General features: G+C 43.6%; 6 protein-coding genes across 6 annotated transcripts; 3 read left to right on the top strand and 3 right to left on the bottom strand.

Annotated features, from left to right (window-relative positions):
* Window positions 1-38: 38 nt before the first annotated feature.
* On the top strand, window positions 39-5,524 carry LOC6498742 (band 7 protein AGAP004871). The gene is made up of 4 exons (XM_001967254.4): window positions 39-1,418; window positions 3,729-4,245; window positions 4,307-4,472; window positions 4,553-5,524. Exons 1-4 carry the CDS (start codon window positions 1,217-1,219, stop codon window positions 4,802-4,804), a joined length of 1,137 nt encoding a protein of 378 aa, XP_001967290.3. The 5' UTR covers window positions 39-1,216; the 3' UTR covers window positions 4,805-5,524.
* A 428-nt stretch (window positions 5,525-5,952) lies between these two features.
* On the top strand, window positions 5,953-8,379 carry LOC6498743 (band 7 protein AGAP004871). Its single transcript, XM_001967253.4, has 4 exons — window positions 5,953-6,291; window positions 7,123-7,636; window positions 7,692-7,857; window positions 7,920-8,379. Exons 1-4 carry the CDS (start codon window positions 6,114-6,116, stop codon window positions 8,121-8,123), a joined length of 1,062 nt encoding a protein of 353 aa, XP_001967289.1. The 5' UTR covers window positions 5,953-6,113; the 3' UTR covers window positions 8,124-8,379.
* On the bottom strand, window positions 8,366-9,390 carry LOC6498803 (NADH-cytochrome b5 reductase-like). Its single transcript, XM_032452405.2, has one exon. The coding sequence runs from the start codon at window positions 9,323-9,325 to the stop codon at window positions 8,366-8,368; it is 960 nt and encodes a 319-aa protein (XP_032308296.1). The 5' UTR covers window positions 9,326-9,390.
* Window positions 9,391-9,526: 136 nt separating this feature from the next.
* Window positions 9,527-11,695, top strand: LOC6498744 (transmembrane protein 185B). The gene is made up of 4 exons (XM_001967251.4): window positions 9,527-9,846; window positions 9,904-9,974; window positions 10,040-10,614; window positions 10,683-11,695. Exons 1-4 carry the CDS (start codon window positions 9,809-9,811, stop codon window positions 11,091-11,093), a joined length of 1,095 nt encoding a protein of 364 aa, XP_001967287.1. The 5' UTR covers window positions 9,527-9,808; the 3' UTR covers window positions 11,094-11,695.
* LOC6498802 (post-GPI attachment to proteins factor 2-like) lies at window positions 11,284-17,534 on the bottom strand. Its single transcript, XM_001967250.4, has 5 exons — window positions 17,087-17,534; window positions 15,123-15,341; window positions 14,261-14,525; window positions 13,989-14,207; window positions 11,284-13,908 (listed from the first exon to the last, which is right to left on the bottom strand). The coding sequence occupies exons 1-5, from the start codon at window positions 17,288-17,290 to the stop codon at window positions 13,748-13,750; spliced, it is 1,068 nt and encodes a 355-aa protein (XP_001967286.1). The 5' UTR covers window positions 17,291-17,534; the 3' UTR covers window positions 11,284-13,747.
* Window positions 17,535-18,093: 559 nt separating this feature from the next.
* Window positions 18,094-22,726, bottom strand: LOC6498801. Its single transcript, XM_001967249.3, has 5 exons — window positions 22,547-22,726; window positions 21,105-22,365; window positions 19,948-21,036; window positions 19,635-19,836; window positions 18,094-19,579 (listed from the first exon to the last, which is right to left on the bottom strand). Exons 2-5 carry the CDS (start codon window positions 22,331-22,333, stop codon window positions 18,965-18,967), a joined length of 3,135 nt encoding a protein of 1,044 aa, XP_001967285.1. The 5' UTR covers window positions 22,334-22,365; window positions 22,547-22,726; the 3' UTR covers window positions 18,094-18,964.
* Between the last annotated feature and the right edge of the window lie 69 nt (window positions 22,727-22,795).

Genomic DNA, 22,795 nt, shown 5'->3' with positions numbered 1-22,795 from the left:
TATTTATTAATTTCCCATAAAAGTAATAAATCGCTTAGAGCTTTATTTAGACTTTGGGATCATGATTTATTGGCATTTGTGTGATTTAAAGCGTTTGCTGTAAATCTTTTGGTTAACCCATTAATGTCAGCATTTATGCTTTATGTTCCCATCTCCCCATAGGATTCCCACCACATCCCCTGATGATTTGTTTTCCGCCAGAGTTTCGTCTGTCAAATTGGTTTCTGTAATGCCTTCGACCTGACCTGGTCGATAACAGATCACCAGCGCCTGGGCCTGGGCTCGTCTCGTGTCTGGATTTAGACAAATGTTCTATATATGTAGGACTCTTTGTTTCTCTGCTCCCAAGATCCGAGATCCCATCATCCCAAAAAAAGAATATGCTAAAGAACTCAATGAAATGGTTTATAAATGACCACCGCCAGCTCTATGGATGAAGTTGTTCGTAGCTCGTTTCAATAATTTAAACAAAAAGAACTAAATTATCAACAAAACGAGCCGAACCGAATGGAATGTGTGAAATGAGCCGAGAAACTGCCTCTGATTTTTCTTTTGGCCAAGATGATTTCTTACCCATTAATACAACAGTATTAAAAGAGTATTAAGTTTATCATATATAATGAAAAAATAAATAAAAGACAATATTTAGATATTAAGTATACGATTATGCAGTTGTCGGAGAATAATGCGGATATTCCATTCTTTTTAAAACAAATAATTATTTAAAACTTATTTTTTACGATATCAATAGTCTTAACTTGTTTTTAGATAGTTTATGATTCTAAATGAAAGTTACAAATTAAATTAAACAAGTACCGGATATCGTATTATTACGGAATAATTTTTAAAGCTTCACTTCACGAATTTACAATAGTACTGGGTATCATTTTCCTTAAAATGTAACTCCTAAACTCAACTATTTAAACTACAAATTGAAACAAAATATTATTATACAATTTATAGTTCAGCAACTCTAAAAAAACAGTATCCTCTGGTCGAGAGATTTCTTAAACAAATGATCTGCTTTGCTTTTGCTTTTCCATTCGGCTTCTGCTTTTGCTTTCGATGATGCTGGGCTGGAAACCACCTCCGCATTCTCATTTCAAAACGTGCGCTGGACGCGTGCAGTTCTCCAAAGATCCCTTCTGGACCAGAAATCGATACCACCGATCTCGCATCTAGCCGTAGTCCGTAATCCTTAATCCTAAATCCAAAAATGCATCCGGCCTCGCCGCATCATCACCGCACGCGCCTTCAAATCGGTTCCCCCGGCGGATCCGGTTCGGGATCGGGCAACGTGCAAGCCTCCTCCTCGACGGAGACCTTTCCGTTAACTCCGCAGATCCACCAGTCTGGTCAGCAGCACACAGTCCATATTCCGCCCTCCACATCGCTGCCGTATCAAGGACTCAAGACGTGTAAGATATTTTTTTTTTGGCCAGAGTGTCCTTAAAAGGAAATAGAAACATATTCAATAAATGTTATTTTCTTAAAGTAAATGGTATAAATATTTAATTAAATATGATTAATTATCCTAAATATTCTCGTCCTTCAAAAGGCAAAAAGCTATAAAATGTTAAAGTTTTCCTTTAATTTGATATATAATAACCCCCCTATCCCCATGCCAAGGAATATTTTTCCTGATTTCTGGACCGGATTTCCAGAGACATATAGTATAACCAAAAAAAAAAAAACTATACGCTCCTCGCTTTGTTTAGCTCATAAAAATATACGCACTGCCAGACTGCTGGATACAAATAGTTTTCCACATTATATGACCTCACAGAGCTCTAGAGATCCAGAGACTATCCCCCCGTCCAAGAATAATTCATAAATGCGATATTAATGCGATACAAAATGATAATCAAGGCAGTCTGAGGTGAGGCCATGAATCACTTTCATTGAAAAATCTGAAATCCAAAGCACGATCTGTATCTGTATCTGTATCTGTATCTGTGTCTGTATGGCATATTGAATTGTATCGATCACGACCACCTATGAAGTATGCAATATAAACTGTGCGCCGACATAAAAAAATAAATAGAAATTTAACCAAATCGGCTCGGATATGTCCATGGGATATGGTGTGGCAGCTGGTACGAATATGTTTTCAACCCGGATCCCATGGCATTATATGAACCGAATCGTATCCGTGATATAAATCGTATTGTCGAAACTCGTAAGATAAACAAGAGGAAAGAAATACTCAACACCCGACGCTGGGACGTAAACATTATCCATGGGAATAAATAGTTCCAGCATTAGGTGAAAAGAGCAAAACAAACAGAAAATCTGAATATAGAAGATCATATTCAAGAACGAGGTCTACACACAGTATTAAAAAATAAATTATAGAAGGCCATAAAAATTAAGCTTTCTTTAATAATATTTGGTGTGCAGTCCTTACATAGGAGATGAACAGTTTTCAATGATTAATTACATAAATATTTATTTTCTCCTTGTGTATCCGCAGTACACACAAAACACTATTAGCCATAAACAAAAGGCTCTTGCTTATGTTGTTAGTCAAGCATAAAAAATGCTCCGAAACATTTTGTGGATATTTATGGAATTTACGGCATTTTGTACTAGATCAAAAGCAATTTGTACAAATTAATTGCCCAAAAACAGAACCATGGCACAATCATAGTGCTGGACCAATTGAAATAATGTAAGCAATTGCCTAAAAACTATTCCTCATCATGCCGGCTAATTAGAAACTATAGTAACAATACAGATCCTCCTAATTGGTTAACAAACTATATATATTGATTTGGATATCAACATATAACTAATTAAAGGTTTATAAGGAAGTCTTTAGTAAATCCTCATAAATACGAGGCTCTTGATGGATCAGAAAGCACAATCTTTCCAGTCCGATGAAGTACTCTTCTTTCAGCGTCTTTCAGATATCTCCGAATTAATTTGTATATTCCTCCAGTTGCCCAGATTTTCGGTTGGTGGACAACGATTTTGAATAGCTGGGAACTTGACGACTTATTTTCCGATTTATTGGGTTTTTCCAACCTCTTCTCGGTTGAAAGTTTTCCACTTTTTCATCATTTCTTGCAATTCTTCAAAGTGTCCAGGAAATGGCTTTGTTAATATTCGAATAATATCCTCAATAATCCTTCATTCCAATCAGCACCTCCTGTTCGGATCCAACCCATTGGATTGGCAAAATAATACTCTCTGCAAGAATATAAAAAAACAAACTTAATTAAATCATAAGGTTATAACGCTTATAATTAAATTCCTCGTTATCCAATTACAATTAGTTGTTGTTATAGTTATAGACATATTCGAAACACAATCAAAGCACCAATTTGGTGCAGCAAACGGAAGTGAAAATCATTGAAAATCACATTTCTTGTTGCCAATAGGCAACAAGTGCTCCAATTTCCCGCCAATGGAAATCCGAAAATCGGAATCATTTTGAAAGGGAAGTGGAACGTGGCAGACGCCGGAGATTCGCGTTCACCAGATGTTCCTTCGATTGCCTTTCAATTGCTTGTGAAATTTGCGATAAACAATAGTCGAAGCCTATAGACGCCTCTTTGGCTACACTAAGATAAATTTCTATAGTTTCTTTGGAGATTCCACAACCTAAAAAAAATATATATTTTGTACTCTTTTATGAAAATACAAAATATTTTTTATTTATATTATTTTTTTTGCAATTTTCCAAACTGAATTTCTCACTGTGTACTTACCCTTGCCTCTTCCAGCCGAAAACGATGACATGGGCTGTGTCGAGATCCTGGCCACCGTGGTCTCCGTGCTCATCATGGTCCTGACCTTCCCCATCTCCGTCTTCATCTGCTTCAAGGTGGTCTCCGAATACGAACGGGCGGTGATCTTCCGGATGGGACGACTGCGCAGCGGAGGAGCCCGCGGTCCAGGTGTATTCTTTGTGCTGCCCTGCGTGGATGACTACTATCCGGTGGATCTGCGTACCGTCTCCTTCGATGTGCCGCCGCAGGAGGTGCTCTCAAAGGACTCGGTAACAGTGACCGTGGATGCCGTGGTCTACTATCGCATCAGTGATCCTCTCAAGGCTGTCATCCAGGTGTACAATTATAGTCATTCGACCAGTCTCCTGGCGGCCACCACTCTGAGGAATGTCCTGGGCACCAGGAATCTCTCTGAGCTGCTGACGGAACGGGAAACGATATCGCACACCATGCAGATGTCCTTGGACGAGGCCACCGATCCCTGGGGCGTCAAAGTGGAACGTGTGGAGATGTTAGTTGTTTTCAGATTTCTATGAGCTATTGAGTTTCATATGTAATCTCTATTATTACAGCAAGGACGTGTCCCTGCCCACGGCTCTGCAAAGGGCCATGGCTGCGGAGGCGGAAGCGGCCAGGGAGGCCAGAGCCAAGGTTATAGCCGCCGAAGGTGAAATGAAATCCTCACGAGCTCTGAGAGAAGCCTCAGAAATTATATCAGCCAGTCCGTCCGCATTGCAGGTGAGTCTAGAAATGAAGAAAGAGTACCTATTACTAGAAATTAAGTATAAAATTAAATTAAATATAAAACCCATTTTTAGCTCCGTTACCTGCAAACTCTGAGCAGCATTTCCACTGAGAAGAACTCAACCATTATCTTCCCACTGCCCATGGAGCTGTTGACGCCTTTCCTCAATTCCCAGGCTCATGTCCAACAATTGCAGTTGCAGCAGCATCAACAACAGCAGCAACATCAACAGCAGCAGCAGCAGCAGCAGCAGCAACAACAACATGCAACAGGTCCTGGAACGCCAATACATCGGCATCAACACCATCAGGCACATCACCAGTGACGCTCGATGTCGGTGCTGCAGCCGTATCTGGAGGCACTGCATCGCTGCGAGCTCCAGCGGCAGCAGCGGAACGTGGCGGAGCCGGATGACGATATCGTTGGGTATTTGTTGTGAATTGCAATGCGACGACAGCAGCAGGAGGCAGCAGCGACGAAGCTCTCTGGGGGAAAACCCAAAAGAAAAATTTATCATTTGCGGGGTTACTAGTTTTTACTAGACTTTACACTGAGAAAAAAAGAAAAGTTCATTAGGAAAATAACAAATTACACATTTTTTGCTATGTATATACTAAAAGTTTTTTTTTTTAACAATTAAAATAAGAGTTTACATAAATATGAGAAGCTAAATTGCATTAACTGCCTTTTAAATATTTAGAATTACTTTAATACTAATTTAATAAATTAAAAATAAAGAAACCGGTTGAAAATGCTTGAATACGTAGTTAAAAAATAAAATAAATGACATGAAAGCCTAAACTAAATAACTACAAATAAATGTGTTTAAAATAAACAAATAAAACATTTCTTCAAGTGTCTTTAAAGTTAATTTAAATGTGAAATAGTCTCTGGTTTGAAAAGAAAACACAGAGTAATCTCTGTGAATCACACATTTGACCCTTGACCCGGGCCCTCTTGGCCGAAGAATGTCATCTGACTTTCATTCCGAGATTCTGAAATCGATAAAATGGTGGAAATATTGTGTCTAAAAACTGATAGCGAGAGCTTTCACTGATCGATTGCTGGATTAATCTGTCGCACGAGTGCTTTCTGAGCTTGTATTTTTTATATTTTTCTTTTTAAGATTTAGCAGATGAATCATTTTGCGAATGCGGCTCGATCGACAAGGCCATTATTTTTTAGAGGGGAGGTTGTAAAGGTTTCAGACAAGAAATAAAATATATAAAATAAATAAATTACTCTAAGCATCCAAAGATATACAGTTTAAATGAATACATTCATCAGAGTCAGATTCAAAGTCCTTAAAAATGTTTTACAATCTCCTGTTCTTAGTTTACTTAAACTATTCAACCTTTTTACAAATTTTGAATTAAATTTTCTGAAATATTAACTTCCCCATACATAATCCACAATCATATTTCTCAATGCGCCCTCGTAACCCGAGCAAAAAGTGGAACGATAAAGCAGTATCGTTTGGAGAACCACCAGGGGCTCCCGGCTCGTGCTCTTATCTCGTCGAGTGCCTCAGTGCTTGGTGGGATTGGACAAATCGAACATTTTTCCGATGCTCCAGTAGTTGCTCCGGCTGTTTCGAGTGAGTTTCGCTGACCGGACTGGAACAGGGAGAAACAATGGCATCACAACTGGACGATTCCCCCGTATACGCCAACTATGAGGATATGCGCAACTCCGGCCCGACCAGCTCCACGGATTATATGGTCCACATGGGTCCCTCTGGAGATACTGTTCGAGTTCCTGTAAATAGTATGCCGCCAAAAACCACGCAACAATATCGAGGTTTTAAGACCTGTAAGTATTGAATGGAATAGAACTTAGGATCATATTCAACAAAGTACAAAGGATTATTGACCTTTTTAAAGTACAAACAAGTGTATAAGCTATCTGCCCATCTATCTTAAGAATCCTACCACTCATTGCGTTATGAATGAAAAATTAGATAATCAAGTCCCCTACTTATTTAATTTCCAAGTACTACCTGAAAATTGATATTTCCCTCGGCCGGAACTATACACATTTAAACTTGAAATTGTTTATCAACTGTAATCGATGCGACAATTCAATTTCTGGCGAATTTCTTAAGAATCGATTTCATGAGATTAGATTACGGACAAACGAAAAGTCGAATGCGATTGATTCCTTCAGGTTTTTGGATAAAGTTTATGCACATTTGTATTTTGGGATTGTGTTGCAGACTCGTGGAGTAGTAAACCTGAAGGGAAACCTTATCGGACGTTGCTGGCAGCGTCATTAAGTCAATATCTATAAAAACAAAAATAAATAATAACATTCTCACAGCTACAGCCGATTTCCCTAGAAAATTACATATATCTAAATAAAAAGTGATTCTGACGTACAAACATTATTTCTGTTATCGATCAAGATATTAATAATTCGAATTACTCATGATAGCCCACCAGCTATATTTCACCAGCTACTGAGTTGCATTGAAAGAGATATCTTTTTAAAGATCATAAAAACTTTAACAAAACTTATTTTTAAATACGACCTATCCTTAAAAGAGCCTTGCCTTAGGAGTGTTTTGGCAGTACTCTTAGAGGACATCAGGACTGATGTCCTGAAATATAGTAACAAAAATATAGTAACATTCCATTATTTCAGCGGAAAACGAACCCCGAGGATGCATGGAGTGGGTGGTTACCATCCTATCCGTCCTTGTCTTCATCCTCACCTCGCCCATCGCCATCTTCATTTGCTTCAAGGTGGTGGCCGAGTACGAGCGTGCCATCATCTTCCGGCTGGGCAGGCTGTCCGGCGGAGCCCGCGGTCCCGGCATGTTCTTCATTCTGCCGTGCATCGATGAGTACCGCAAGGTGGACCTGCGTACGGTCACCTTCAATGTGCCGCAGCAGGAGATGTTGACCAAGGACTCGGTGACGGTGACTGTGGATGCCGTGGTCTACTATCGCATCAGTGATCCCCTCTACGCAGTCATTCAGGTGGAGGACTACAGCACCTCCACGCGTCTTCTGGCCGCCACCACACTGCGCAACATCGTGGGCACTCGCAATCTCTCCGAGCTGCTGACCGAGCGTGAAATCCTCGCCCACCACATGCAGTCCACCCTGGACGACGCCACCGAGCCCTGGGGCGTTATGGTGGAGCGTGTGGAGATGTAAGTGCGGGTCTTGTGCCCTTTGAACTGTTGCCTCATTAGTATCCATTTGCAGCAAGGACGTCTCTCTGCCCGTTTCCATGCAGCGAGCCATGGCCGCCGAGGCGGAGGCTGCTCGGGATGCTCGCGCCAAGGTGATAGCCGCCGAGGGTGAGAAGAAATCCGCCACTGCCCTGAAGGAGGCCTCCGATGTGATCTCGGCCAGTCCGTCGGCTCTGCAGGTGAGTGTTCCATCCTGATCCTTGAAATATATACTTAATCATGTCATATCTGGACTACTCAGCTCCGTTACCTGCAAACCCTGAGCAGCATCTCGGCGGAGAAGAACTCCACCATCATCTTCCCGCTGCCCATGGAGCTGCTAACTCCGTATTTGGCCAAATACGCTGCGATGATGCCACAGGGTCCTCCTCCGTCCCAGCCGCCGGAGAAGTTCGATGGCTCCTTCATAAATGCCCAGGCAGCGTGGCCCAAAACAAACCTATAGGATATTCCACAATGTATTTCAATAATTTCGCTTTTAAAGCCCCTGCTGGGTATTTTATTGTCAGTTTCAAAATCTATTAACTTATGAATGTGCAATGAAATCGGACAACTATATTCTAGAACTACTTAGGAACTAGCCTTGCCAACAAACCAAACTGCAAGGCTATACTTTTAAACTTCGTCCTAGACAGAAGTTACGCTTCCTTACTACCCTTTTTTTTTAATAAACAAACCTCTTGGTATCTACAACAAATAAACATTGGCTGCCTCCAGATCCAGGGCTTTGGTGGCCATCTTTTTCATAATCTCTTGAAATCTAGAGTCTCCAGCTATGATGGCAATACGTGTTCCTGGAATGTTTCTGTTTGCATAGCCAGAAAGCTCTGGAAGGTCCAATCGCGATGCCTTGGCAGCCTCCTTGTATCGTAGACTCTTGGCCAGCTCCAAGCACTCTGGCAGGCAGTGACCCGCTTCCTGGCAAGCGGAGGATCCACATTGTTGGTGCGGAAGATACAGGCAGCTCTTGTAGTTCCAGTTGCGAGCGAACTCCAGGAGCTCATCCCTGAAATAGACATGCTGGAGGTCCCGGGAGCAGACCAAGTGCCAGATGCGACTCATGTCGTCCTCGTTCTCCAGCACCTGCCGCACCAGGGGCAACGTGGGGGCAATGGCCACTCCTTGGCAGATGATAAAGAGGCATTTGGCAACGCTGCCATCGTACAGGTAGTTCCCGATGGGCCCGCGGAACTCCAAGACATCGTTGACTTGTACAGACGCCAGTTTCCGGGACATGCCACCGCCCGGCTGGAGCTTAACCAGGATGCGGAACTCCTTGGTGAGGAAGTCGCTCCAATAGGGTGAGTAAGGACGCAGCAGGGAACCATCGCGAAGCATCACATGGTGGCCGGGGGGAATGTCTAGCACTGATTCGTCGTCCTTCTCGTCCACAGCATGGCGGAGGTGTAGAAGAAGCACAGCGTCATCCGCTGGGTGGCTTTCCCGCCAAATTAAACGGAACTTTGTGTAGCCCAGGATGGCATTCCGCTTGCCGGCCAAGACAAGGCGCCGACTTGGTTTCGGCTTGTTATCGAGGATGCAGTTAGTACAGCCATTGCAACAGCAATCCGACTCCTGGATGGTGAAAGGATCCTGCTCCTCAGAAGCCGAAGTTTCCTTTTTTAAATCCTGCTCCTCGGTCACCATAAGCGAACAATGTTGGAAAACGTCACACTCAGTTAAGCTTGGACAGTGTTTCCACGCTTAAGAAAAAAGAATAATTAAACAAATTACTTTAAAATTTGATATCTCACAAAGAGAACTAAACTATTCCATAAATTAATTAATATATGTACATATCAACTATAAATACATAGAAAGGCGTAGACTGTCAACACTGATAGCTGCCAGGCGACAGTGTAGAGCACTGTTTGTAATCAGGCAGCGCTTTCCAGCACTAGGCCAGTAAAATTTGTTAAACATCACGCTAAAATCAAAAATAAATAAATACGGACGTCAGATCGGTCAATCGTAGCTATATCTCTGGCCCTGTTACCCCTCCCTCCTGAGATCGCGTGCAAAAGAGAGCGCCCAAGTGAGAGAGTGAGAGGGAAAGCCAGCAGAGCGACGATGAGCAACTAGTGTCCACCAGTGCGTCCTTTGTCCAGCTTGGAGCCGCTCTCTCCGAACATGAACCTGGAATCGCTCTTCCGCGACTTCAATCCATGGTAGGTAGAATCGTGGATATCCCAAATTAGTCACTCACGTCTCCCCATTCGTTGCAGCAAATTCATTGTCCACTGCAGCCTGTTTACATTTGTGACGCTCTTTGCACTGCGTCTGGATAACTTTATTGGTGAGTACCTACGGCCACACCTGGACATGTTACCTAATCGAATCACCCTCCAATCCCTTCCACAGACTGGCCCTATTGGGCTATTTTTACGCCACTCTGGATATGGAAATGCACCGCCATACTGGGTGCCATTGTTGGGGCGATTGTGTGGTGTCGCTACCCCCACTACCGCCTCGAGGGCGATGCCTACACTCAGTTCAAGGCCATGCTCATCTCGCTGGCCCTGCATCTCATACTGCTGATGTTTGAGCTGCTGGCCTGCGATAAACTGACCTCGGATAGGCACCTCTGGGTGCTGGTCTTCATACCGCTGATCTTCGGGTCGGTGGTCAGTGTCGGCGCCTGTGTGTGGGCTGTGAAGCATGATCGCTCCTTTGAGCTGGAGCTATTCCTGGCTGTGAATGCCCTGCAGTTCGTATCATTGCCGCTGAAGCTGGACAAGTTTGTGTACTGGAACTGGGACGTGGTGTTTGTGCCCATGTGGATTGTGATTTGCCTGAGTCTGGTCAGTGTTCTCTACAATATTATATTCTGTGGCATCATGATGCGCACGCCGGAGGTGTCTTTGCAACAGAAGAAGGCGGCCCTCAATGCGGCCGTTGGAAATATATGCACGGTGCTGCCGCTGCTGTGCTTTCAGGTGAGTTCTGGATTTGCTTTTTGAAACACATTTCGTAATGTACGTTTTTGTTTTTCATAAAAACCAAGGTGGTGATCTGTGACAAGCTGGATGGTGAGCTTAAATTTCCATATATTGTGGTCTTCTCGCCGCTGCTCGTCTCCATCCTGGCCCTAATCATTCTCAGCTTTACGGCCAAGGGCGGAAATATGTGGTGGTTTGGCATTCGGAAGTCATTTAGCCAGTTCCTGTTGTCGGCCATGCCCTTCCTGCAGGAGTACGGCAACATTAGCTATCACGCCGAGACGCACAGCGGCAATGCCGGGCAGTCGGTGCCATTGGACGCCACCTCGTCGTCGACGAGCACGGGCGGCGGCAGTGGCAGCGGCAGCGAGCAGTTGCACGAATTCGGAAAGCACGACAAGAAGAGCAAGAAGGCTGCCAAGAACGATATCCTCAAGCCGGTGGTGCCATTCGTGAGCATTGATTTGCCGGACTAGATTAATCTTTATTGGACTATGATTGATTTTGAGGAGGATGAACAGGAGGAGGAGGAGGAGCAGCAGCAGCAGCGGCAGCAGCACGTAGACCTAAGGACCGACTCTCACCCACATACACACACACAAAACGCACCACCGTTCAGGTGTTTAAATTAAGCAAACAAACACACATCGGCCGTAGCTTTTAGACTCGTACTGAATTATAATTGTAAGCCAAAACGCTAACACCATTCCCCCATCCACATCCACATCCACCCATTACCTCCACGCCATTCGCCTTCATATAATGGCTGTACATATATATTCTCATACTCGTATACCGATCCTGAGTTAGCCCTCTTATCCGCTGGGCTGTTACATCGTGAAATTGGTTTCTACCCCGATGACGAATCAGAAAATACCTAGCCTTGACCTTTTGACTATTTGACCCAACATATGACCGTATATATGTACAAGTATTATATGACCTACACTAATGTTTTGCTAAAAAATAAGGCAAATAGAAGACCATAAACACCAATCCCCCCACTTATGTGTAATGCGCTACAAAAAAATGTAAATAATTTACAAATTATATGATTAAACAGAAAATATCTAATTAAGTGCTTCCAAAATGAAGTCTCTTTTTCTTCGAGTGTGCATTAAAAGCCATCTTAGTTTGTATTAATCTTTATTCAAATTAGGAAGCTACAAAGTTTACATATTTGTTTTTATTTTTTTTCATAGTTAAGTTTTCTGTTTTTTTTTGTTTTTGCATTAATTCTCTTACGTTGTGTCGCCTAAAAAGTTATGCAAAAAGGTAAAAAGTTGCATTTTAAAAAGTGACTGACCAGTACCTACGAGTATAAATCCCAGAAGCCGCTGCCATATAAAATTAATTCGAAAATAGCCGGGTAAGTGATGCGATATAGTTATCCTATATGGTATTATGTGGAGTGTATATAGAGCATTATTCTGGAAGTACATATCATATCTTCATGGAGCGAAAGGGAGAGGCACATTTTTTAATTTTTGAAAAAGATTTTGGATAGAACCTAAATGAGTGAGACAAACTATATGGAATAGAGCGAGATGGGAGAGATAGAGAGAGAGAGGGTTATGGAAGCAGGGTACTAATATAATATCATATATATTTGCTCGATCGCAGGTGCAAGCTGGCAACTCAACTATTGCATAACATATGTCTCTATACAATATATATATAACGCTCAAGTAATACAATTTCGTGTGAAATTTAACAATTGTTTCATTGGTTTAGCTACAATGTTATTTCCTTAAAAGGGGGGAGCTCCTCATCCGGTCTCTCGTAATTAATTATAATGATAGTAATCATAAGTATTACTTATAGAATAAAACTTTTCGACTTCCGCTGTGTATAGTACAAAGTTATCGTTTTTTTTTTTGAACTCTTTTCTTCGATTTCAGCTAAATACTCGCTTCTATTTTTTTGGAAAAAAATATCTATACCCGATACTGTTACGGTTTTCCGTTTACTGTAAAATATATGTTTGTGTATATAGATCCTAGTCTGGTTTACAATTCGGTTAGCTATATAAATATATATATTTATTTAGTGCCCCTACTTACAACGGAAAGCCTAAAAAATGGAAAAATGTTTGCTTCGCACCCGCATACTGTTCTGTTTCTTAATATTCAGTTTGTTTTTATTCTTATATTGTTTTTTTTTTTTTTTAAATTTCACTATTCAAGTTGGCTAAGAACAATTTTTTAATTACTACTTTTTGGTATAGTCTGTGTTTCATCTTGATTTGCCGATTTCAGGGACATAGTGATGGGTATTTAGTGAAAAAAAAAAACATATTTTTCAATTTCAAAAAGTGGCATTTTCGAATTAAAAAACATTTTTTTCGTATCTAGCCCCCATCACTAAACCTTCAATCCGTGTGCCACTACTATTGGTAATTTCGTTGCCCTCGATTTCGCAGCTTAATGTCTATTGTCTGGATTTTGTTTACAGTGTATCTCGGATCGGGAATCGGGCCAATAGGACCCCTATAATCCCCTCATTATCCCCGCAAACATGTTACATTCTTTTTGTATAAACGATATGTACTAAGTGGTAAGTAATTCGATTTCTAATTGCCTAAGAAATGAAACGCTTTTCGTTTTCTTCGATATTTTCTTTTTTAAGTATTTGGTTTTTCTCTTTTTTCGGATTCGGAAATTTTCAAAATTGACTTGAGATCTTTGGCGAGCTGCGATCCACTAGGCATTATTAATTATTTTCATTCTGGGGTTTCTGGGTGCACTTAGATTGTAGGTAACTTATTTCATTTATTTAGAATGTGTACATAGAACCGTATGTCTTCTAAACCGACCTATTGCATATAGTACATGCCTGTATCTTTTCTTTTTCAATAATTTATTTAATTTCTTGGAACTATGGAACATTTTTGGTTTCTAGCTTTCGTTTAAGTGTATCCGGGTGGTTGGGAGAATCGAAGAAAATGTATAAAGACTCATTTCGTTTTCTGTTTTTTTTTTTTGGGGGTGTGGAAGCGCTTAGTTTTAAATTTGAAGAAGTTCGTTAGTTGTACGTATGGAAATTTTACGTTAAAAAAAAAATAACACAAACACACTGTACACTGGGGAAAAAAAACTAGGTCCAGGTGGGTGGTCGACGACGTGCCATTCTAGTCCACCTTCGGCCTGCTGTTCAAGTACTGGGAGAGATTATCCCGAGGTCCTTGAACAATCAGCATGAACTGCGAGGGGAAGTCCCAGATAATGGTGAAGTGGAACAGCATATTGGCGATGGCGATCAAGTACTCGAAGAATGCGAACCAACTGAAGGCTGAAAAGTTGAAATAAAAATGTGTTTTAATATTTCTCATCACACTCTACTCAAATGTTAAAAACTGTTCCCTATATTACCCAAATCATGACAGTAGAAACGGTGTTTGGCAAAGAACACCAACAGCCCAATGGTGCTCAGAATGGAGACAGCGAAGAGTATCTTCTTCCACTTGATGGAGAGGCGCTGCTGCTCACTCAGCTCCTGTCCAGAGTTGAGGATGCCGTTCAGCTTGATGGTGGCCAGCATGTAGCACAGAGAACAGACCATGAACGTGATGAAAATTCGCTCATGAACGGCTGAAAAATAAACATGTTATTTACAATATTTATGATATATGTTATATATTTACGATAATTCTCTCGATTCGATATATAGGTGACTCCGCCCAGGGCAGCTATCTCGATGCAGTTGAGCACCAGGATCAGCGTGATCAGCAGGTTCGTCTGGGACACCTGGGCGGGGGCCAGCCGGCGCAGCTGGGAGCAATAGTAGTTCTTGTAGACGAAGGCGATGGGGATGCGCGGTCCGATGTGGAGCGCAATGCTGAAGCGCCAGAAATAGCGCTGCGGACTGACGCCAGTAATTGCACTTATCGAAGGTATTATGTTGTAGACCTGAGGGTAAGAAAAATGTGGGTATTAAATGGAAAAAGTTTATAGAATTTCTTCCCTAGCTCCCTAGCTAGACCCTTCTTTTCTGTTCAATATATGAGATGGAAAGATGTGAAAAATATAACTTAAAACCTCTATTATCTATATAGCTAATTAAGATTTCTCATCACTCTGATACCCGGTACTTTTACAAACAATTTTTAAACAAAATCCCTATCTCTATAGCTTCTAAAATAGCTCTAACATCTTAAATGTTTTAAAAACACCTTTACAAATTATTTCCTTAATTAAAAACATTAATTTACAGACTATATAATTTATTATTAACCTGTCAGATGGCTTTGCCAAGCCACTGTGAAGTGAGTTACAAAACAAAAACCCGCTGTGGGTGGGGAAAGTCGTTCGTTTAAAAAAATGAATTTGCGTGTTTCCTATCTGCCAGGTTGGGGCTGGGAGACCCTCCCGCTGGGATGACAGTGATTTGTTAGCCCTGGGATTAACTGCGATTGGAGCAGTTAGTCGTGGCTGGACACTCCCTGTCGGGGGAGACCCCTGAGCCTGAGCCTAAGCCTGATTCCAGATCCAGTCCATTTAACTCACGCGGCAATGTGTCTCGTGTACATCGTCGTACTGGAAGGCGTAGGCGGTCACGAAGCACGTGAAGAGCGTCACCAGTGGCAGCAGAGCGGTGACCACACAGATCTCATGGAAGCTGGCCAGATAGTGGATGGCCACCGGCTGCTCCTTGGCCAGCAGAGACTGATCCTTCTGATCATTCAGATCCTTGGGTTGCTGTTTGCAGCTAATCGTTGTGCTGGTCTGTAAGGAATATCAAAAATTAGAATATGTTTTTAACTTTAAGGATGGATATAATATCAAAAAAACAAAAACGGAAACAAAATAAACTAAAATTTAAATAAATTAAGCAAGTTTTTCTTTAGGTGCATCAGGGGCGACTTTGAAACTGACTTTCATTCGTTTAGAGCTCTTCTGCTTCCGCTTCCGTTTCCGTTTCCGGTTTCGATATTAATCCCCCAACCACTGCTCCCCAACGACTTCGGAATGGGAATAATTGATGATGGCCTAATGGACCTTACCTGGCTAATAGATTAGTTCAGAGTTCGGATGATATTTGGGTTATAGTTTTCAAAGCACAACAGCAACAACAACAACATCAAGAACGAAAAATAGCTAAAAATAAAAGTAAGAAAACAGAGGAGAAGGGAAGAGGTGTGAATAAATCAATAAACAAAAGGCAAACAATGAGGCGTAATGGCGGAAACTATGCGACTACCTTCTATATACACATTATATACCTAAAATATATAAATATTTCTATAATGCTTATATATCGAGGGACTGAATAATGGATAAGGTGCCGCATGGCATCCCGAATTGGATGAAGCCGGAGTTATAAATAAACAAGTCCTTGAGTCCTCCTGGGCGGGCTGTGGGGGTGACAAGGCCATGCTTCTCTCTCTCCCTCTCTAGTCTCTCTCTCTCTCTCTTGCTCTCGGCAAAGTGTTATCCTAGCAAAGGATTAAGGCCCAAAAATAGATGAGCTGCTCCTGACGTCATCTAGATGATGAGAAGGATGACGACGGCAATGATGATGATGATGATGGTATTGGGGCCATCCAGCTGGCCAAAAAAAAAAAAATTAATTAGCCCGAAAATTAGGCCGGGCGTCGGAAATGAAATTGAATGCGTGGCGATTAAATCAGGAAGCAGGACACGCACGGTAAACAAGGATAGAGACAGGGAGAGAGATACAGAGAGTGAGAGGGGGAAGATTAGTCCCCGGCAGGGACATTTTTGGCCAAAAAACCAATGAATGATTAAAACAAGCACCAAATAAACAAAGGCCACCAAGCAGACCGTAAATTAGGCAAACTTATTAGGGTAGAAGGGGGGGGGGCACGTGAAAAGTTGAGGGGGGAGGCGACTTATTCGGGTCAGGAAATCGATTTTTATTTTTGGCACATTATTTCCACTAATACTTTTCCAATAAAATTGGTTCTAAGCTTATAAACATTTAAATAAAATAATTACAAAATAAATTCTTATTAAAAAATATCAACTTTATAAATTATATATAAAAAAAACTATATACTCTAAAACATTATATATTTTTAGCCAATTCTTTACAAGACTACCCCCCCTTATTTGGGTATGTGGATAACGGGGTGGTGGAGGTCCTGGGGGGTGGCGCTTTTGGAGCGGGAGGGGTGGCATGCGCGGTGGCTGCGGAAAATTACAACAAAATGAAACGAGCCGAGGCGCCCACACACCCACACACACACACACACACACACATACATTTTTATGACGATTGTGCAAAGCGCTGCGAGGGGGGAGGGCGGTGGAAGGTGCTCCAAGGGGTGCTCCAGCGGGGGTGAACCTGCCATTCGCTTAATGTTATATAATTTTTTGGCCAGGCCCAAACAAACCATAAATACAGAAGCATATACTCTCTCGTACATAATGAAAGAAAAAGAATAATACATAAAACAATCGAAAGAAACGGTAAATAAATAAATATTAGTTTCCAGGGGTAACAGTACCGTTAATGGATCAGCAGATCCACTCTCGATGATGGTCCCTCTCTCGCTCCCTCTGCCAGTGCTGCCCCCACCTCCGGCATCACTGGTGGAGGTGCTCCCGCTGGACGCCGTCGTTAATGGCGCTACTGATGCTGATGATGCTGTCGTTGCAGTCGCCGCACCCTTCCCGCTATCTGGCGTCCCTGTTCCGGTGCTCCGTTGCATTTTGTGGTCTTTGGTCGGCGCTGCTCGTTTGCGTTTGCCTTTCGATTTGGCTATTTGGCATAATTTGCATGCCCCACGCTGCCGTCGCCGAGTTCTGACCGCGCGCGCGCCTCTCTTGCAACTGTTTCACGGTTCTGCTCCGTTCTGCTTCCTTTGCTGGCCGATTTTCCGCATTCCGCGTCTTCTTGGCCCTGTTTTTCGCTATTCCTTCCTCAGATTTTCTCCATTCTGGCCCACGCACACGGCCAGGCATTGGGCACACTGGCGGCTTGGGGTCACACTGTTGGCCATGTACCGTTAGTTCTGACAAAATGGCTACCCCGAGTAAAAAGCGGGCAGTTTGAATGTGTTTCGAAATAATTCTTCTACATTTATTTTAAAAAAACTTAATAATTATAAAATAAAAACTATATTTTTTATATATAAGAATATTTGAACATTTTCTTCCTTAATTTATAACCAATTTATCTTTTATCTTTTTTTTATTTGTTTATATAATTTTAATGATTTTGTCATGATTACATAAAAAATAATGTTTAAATAAATAATTATGATATAGAAATAAAAAGAAATATAAGTTCCTGCTCTTCTCCGAGCATTTTTTTTTTAACGTAAACATAAAATAAAAACTAAAACTCATAATATGTTTTAAACTTAATTTTTATTTGTATGTAAAAAAGTTATATAACTTCTAAGTCTTACAAGATTACATAAAAAAATAATCTGTGAAATATAATATTTAAATAGGATTAATATTTTCCCCTTAAAATAAAAACTAAAATGCAAAACAGGCTTTTTCATAATTCTTTTTAACTAAATGTTTATTTGTGTGTAAAAAAGTAAATATTGGAAAAGTAAATATTAATAGAAATCGCTAAGCACCCGATTGCGAATGAACCGATTTTCACAACTGCAACCCGTGAAATAAATGTACAAATTAAACAGATTATCAAAAAATACAAAAAGTATATAGATATCCTATCGTCTTAAACAAAATGTACAAGTCTATGTTAAAAAAAAGGTTTATTGGGCGAACCGAGGGAGATTCAAATGATCCAGAAAACTATAAATTGCAATTGAAAAACAGTAACTTTCTATATATAATTTTGAATTTGCACAATATGTTATTTTTACCAAGAACTGATTCACTAAATAATCGAAATTACATCTAGGTGGTTGTTATGGACAGCGCTTTATTCAAAAACTAGTTACTCTGTTACATAAGATATCGATTTCCTTTCGTTTTTAGCATTTGTTCACATAAATCATTTTGTTGCAGCATCGCTACTTAGAATCTTCTGATGCCGAGGCCCTTTTTGTGTCTCTACGTGCCCTGATTTGTACAAAAAATGTGCAGAATTTGTAAAAATAAATATATATATATATATGTCTATATATATATCCTGGTGTAGATCCAGGCTCTGATCCTTAGGTGTTCTCTCTTTTTAAAATGTTATGTAATACAATAGCGTAGTCTTAGATTTTGAAAATTTCTTTGCCGAAAACAACAATCTCCGGAGGAAGAGTATTGTTCGATCTCATTGCGCCTGCCTGGAAAGATTATGATTACGTTTTTTAACTAAAGGAAAATAAATAAGGATGCCTGGACCAATCGTGCCTGGAGTTAAGGTAGCGGGGGGGATTGATGCGCAGGCCCTACACGTATATAGATGTTTACAGCCACAGTTCGCCGTCGCAGATCTCCAGGACCATTTTCTTGCGGAAATAGTCCATGTGCTCCTGGGAGAAGGTGAGCGGCTGGTCGCGCGATATATACTCGGCGAACATGCAGCTGAAGACGCCGCAATCGCTGCCGTTGGTCTGCTGGGGCACATCGGGCATACTCTCGATGCGGAAGCTGCTGGTGTCGAACGGCTGCTTGCGCTTGTCCAGCGACTCGGACTGCAGATAGTTCTCGAGGGCGTCCAGCACCGGCTGATTGGGCTTGCCCATGGAGTCGTAGTAGCGAATGGTGCGATCTCGCATATGAATGATGGCCATGCACCAGTGCACGCCGTTGCAGTGCACCGGCACCGGTATGATGTCCTTGGAGAATAGATCGATCTTGCGGGTCCAGCGCTTCACGCCGGCGTGCCCGTTCTGCAGCAGGCGGGGCACGAAGAACGTGTTCATGGCATAGACGCTGGGCAGCTGGCCAGCCCGACGCTCCGAGCGATCGGTCAGCATGTTCATGTAGAAGTTAATTACCTCGTCGTTCAGCCACTTGCCGCCGAGCAGAGTGCGGATGTCGCTGCGATGGATATTCATGTTGAACTTGGATACTAGAACCTGGATCGAGGAAGGGAGATTAGACATCTTTGTGTCTGAAGTTCAGTCAGCCTACCTGTTGAGGGGCACCCTGGATCAGATCACTGTATTTGCCCAGTTGTTCTTCCGACAAGGGCAACAGGGCAGATTCTTTACTCTCCTCAGAGGTATCCATTGATCCAATGACAAAGATGGGCTTGTGGAGCAGCCTATACTTGAAGATGTTCTCGCGCAATCCTTGTTCGAAGGCGCGGCGTGCATCTCTCGACTTTTCAGCCCTAAAACATAGAATATATTAGGACACATAAAACTTTAGCTACATGATACGGAACAGTAGATGGAAGGCTTGCTGCTGCTAATTGTGGCAGGAGAACCTCTCCAATACTCACTCTTCGAGGGCCAGCTCTCGCTGAACTTCGATCTCCTTGCGCGTGCGCAGCGTCTTGGCGCGGAACTGGGTGGTGTAGCTGTCCTGGAAGAACAGGCAGTTGTTGAAGCGCGTCACCAGCGAGTTGTTCAGCGAGGCGTCCAGTTCGCCAGCCGGCTGTCCACCCGACACGACTCCGTCGTCCGGTTCCACCGCATCGCTGATATCCTCATCCTCGCTACTGTCGTCGATTCCGGTGATGACCACCGACTGGGCGTCCGAGATGGTGGAGGTGTCGCTGTTCGAAATGGTTGAGGCATGGCTGGGCGCGCTATCGGCGGTCTTGAAGTGCTTCCTGGGCGGCAGCTCCCCTCCCGGCGGCACTACGGTTTTCTTTGCCTCATTGATGACTTCATTGGCTCGGGCCAGGAGCTCGGCGTAGGTGGAGCGCTCCGATGTCTGGGGACGCGAGCTCTGGGGATGCTTGGCGTTGCCGCTCAGGATGGCGCTCCAGGTTGGACCGGATTTCGGCGGAGAGCTGGGCCGAACGGCCGACTTGTCGTAGCACAGGGTGCGGATCAGGCTAAGGTATTGTTCGCGCTCCGAGCGCTGCTCCTCCTGGGTGATGACAGAGTCCTCGCCATGGCCGTTGATGCGCGAGTCGTTGAAGCCGTTCTGGCCCAGACGCACGGCGTCGGAGTAGAGCATCTGCGGACGGATTGCCGCCGAGCCGGTTGTCAGGGATGAGGGCGCCACGGCCAGTGGCGGTCGTGAGGAGGAACTAGATGCCGTGAGTGCTGCGGCCGTGTTGTTGGCGTTGGTGGCACTGCTGCTGCCGAAGCGCGGAAGATGCTGCAGTTCGTCGTCATCCTCGTCGGACAAATTCACGGGACTGTGGCCCTGGAAGCGCACTCGATACTGAACGATCTGCGGCGTATCGAAGATCGACATCCGCTTGGCGGTCTGTCGCTGGGCCATCGCCTCGCGTTCGCGCTCTGACATTAACCTGGTGGTCGGTGGGTAGTCGTCAGCCGGCTCATTCGCAATGAAGCGCGGAAACGAGTTGTCTACTTTGCGGTACTTGATTAAACGCGGATCGTTGTCCTGGTATCTAAACCGACGAAACAAAGTAACATTAAACAAAACCCAAATCAGAATGAAATGTTTCAGAAAACCCACCTGCGCTTCCTCGACCAGTTGCTCTGCAAGTCCTGGTGATTCTCCTCTCCCGGTTCACCGCCTTTACAACGGCCCGGTTCGTCCGGGCTAGAGCCAGGCACTGGCTCCTTCGGCTTCTGCCAGCCGGTTAAGATTTGACGAAGTCGGCTCAGTAATTCCAATCCCATCGGATCGTTTAGCTCGTCCTGCAGCACCTGTTTCTGCTCCTCCAACTGCTTCCTTGCGCTCTTCGCGCCGAGATCGACCAGCTCGAATGCCGCCTTCAGGCCCAGATAGACTTCAATGATCAGGTTCTGCAGCGGTGGATTTCTCTCGTTGGTGCGCTCCACCAGATAGAACCAAACATCGGCCAACTTCTTGCGCAGGAAGAGGGCCTCCGACAGCAGCGATAGTGAGTCAGCGGAGTCTGGCACGGCCACCAATTGCTCGGTGATGACCCGGAGGAGCTGGAGCGTGCGCTTGACACAGTCTGTGAGCCGTTCCAGCTGCGTGGGACTCAGCTCCGGTATCGCACTCGGCACAAACTTCAACTGCGACACGTTGTACTCGACATCAATGGCCTTCTTGGCGAAGCCCAGGTATATCTCTAGCCGCTTGGCTGCAATCTGGCTCTGGATGTCGTCTGTTTCCGGTTCGGTCTGCGATGCCGGCGGTGTGGGGGGAGAGATCTCGATGGGACTAGCCTGCTCCTCGCCTGAGAACTGCTCGACTGGGGACTGCTCGGCTGGGTACTGCTTGACCGGGTATTGCTCGGCTGGGTACTCTTGGGTTGACTCTTCGTCCGGGTAAGTATAGGCTGGGTAGGCAGCTTCGAACTGGTCTACTGGCTGGCCAAAGTAATAGCTGGGTTGTTGTTCAGATCCTGGACGATCCTGCACAGGCTCATAATAGAATTCTTGTTCCGGCTGCACCACTTGGTTGGGAAACGGATACAGCTGCGACTGCTGATGCTGATTCTGATGTTGCTGCTGCTGCTGCTCTAGATATTGGAGCACTTGCTGGGGCGGAATCAGTGGCTCCTGTTGCTCATCCTCGTCAATGATGTAGTAAAAATCCTGGCCGGAGACGGGCGCTGCCGGACCTAGCTCTGCGTCCAGCTGGGGTGCTGACGGTTCGGCTATAGGATGCGAGTCGGGACTCGGGTAAGGTGGCGGAACATGACCCGATCCACTGGCGGCGCCATTGAGTTCTATGAGCCCGTGAAAACCATCGGGAGGAGTTTGCGACATGCGTGTTGGATTCTCGTATTTCGCGAAACACTCTGTAATGCCAAGTATGATCAAGTTATACATAGATGCTACCTCAAACATGTACATGCAAAAAAATCGTCGCGAAAAGCCGGCCCAGAAAACTGCCAGGCTTCCCGCTTTTCTCGGCGGCCCGCAAAAATGTCGCCCGGAATTTAAAATGCCTGCAGGGGGCTTCTTAAAATAAGCACTTACCGTTCTTTGATGCTAATGCAGGTACTGGTTTGGCGATTTGCTTTCACTGGCACTAACAGATTAAGAACATTAAGTAAAATGACCAAATTTTCATTTCTTCTTTTTTCTTTTTGGCGTGCTATGCTCCCAGTGTTACCGTTCGCTAGTTGCGCTAAAAAGGACACCGGTGCTGCCACTGCTTGGAGTGGTTGGCATTTTGCCATTAATTTCTTCATTATGTTATTAATTATTCTATAAAGGTTAATATAA

The sequence above is a fragment of the Drosophila ananassae genome, chromosome XR, assembly GCF_017639315.1.
Source record: "Drosophila ananassae strain 14024-0371.13 chromosome XR, ASM1763931v2, whole genome shotgun sequence".
NCBI classification, from domain to species: Eukaryota; Metazoa; Arthropoda; class Insecta; order Diptera; family Drosophilidae; genus Drosophila; species Drosophila ananassae.
The sequence above is the reverse complement of the archived record's forward strand: the minus strand, read 5'-3'. Positions and strand labels throughout refer to the sequence as shown.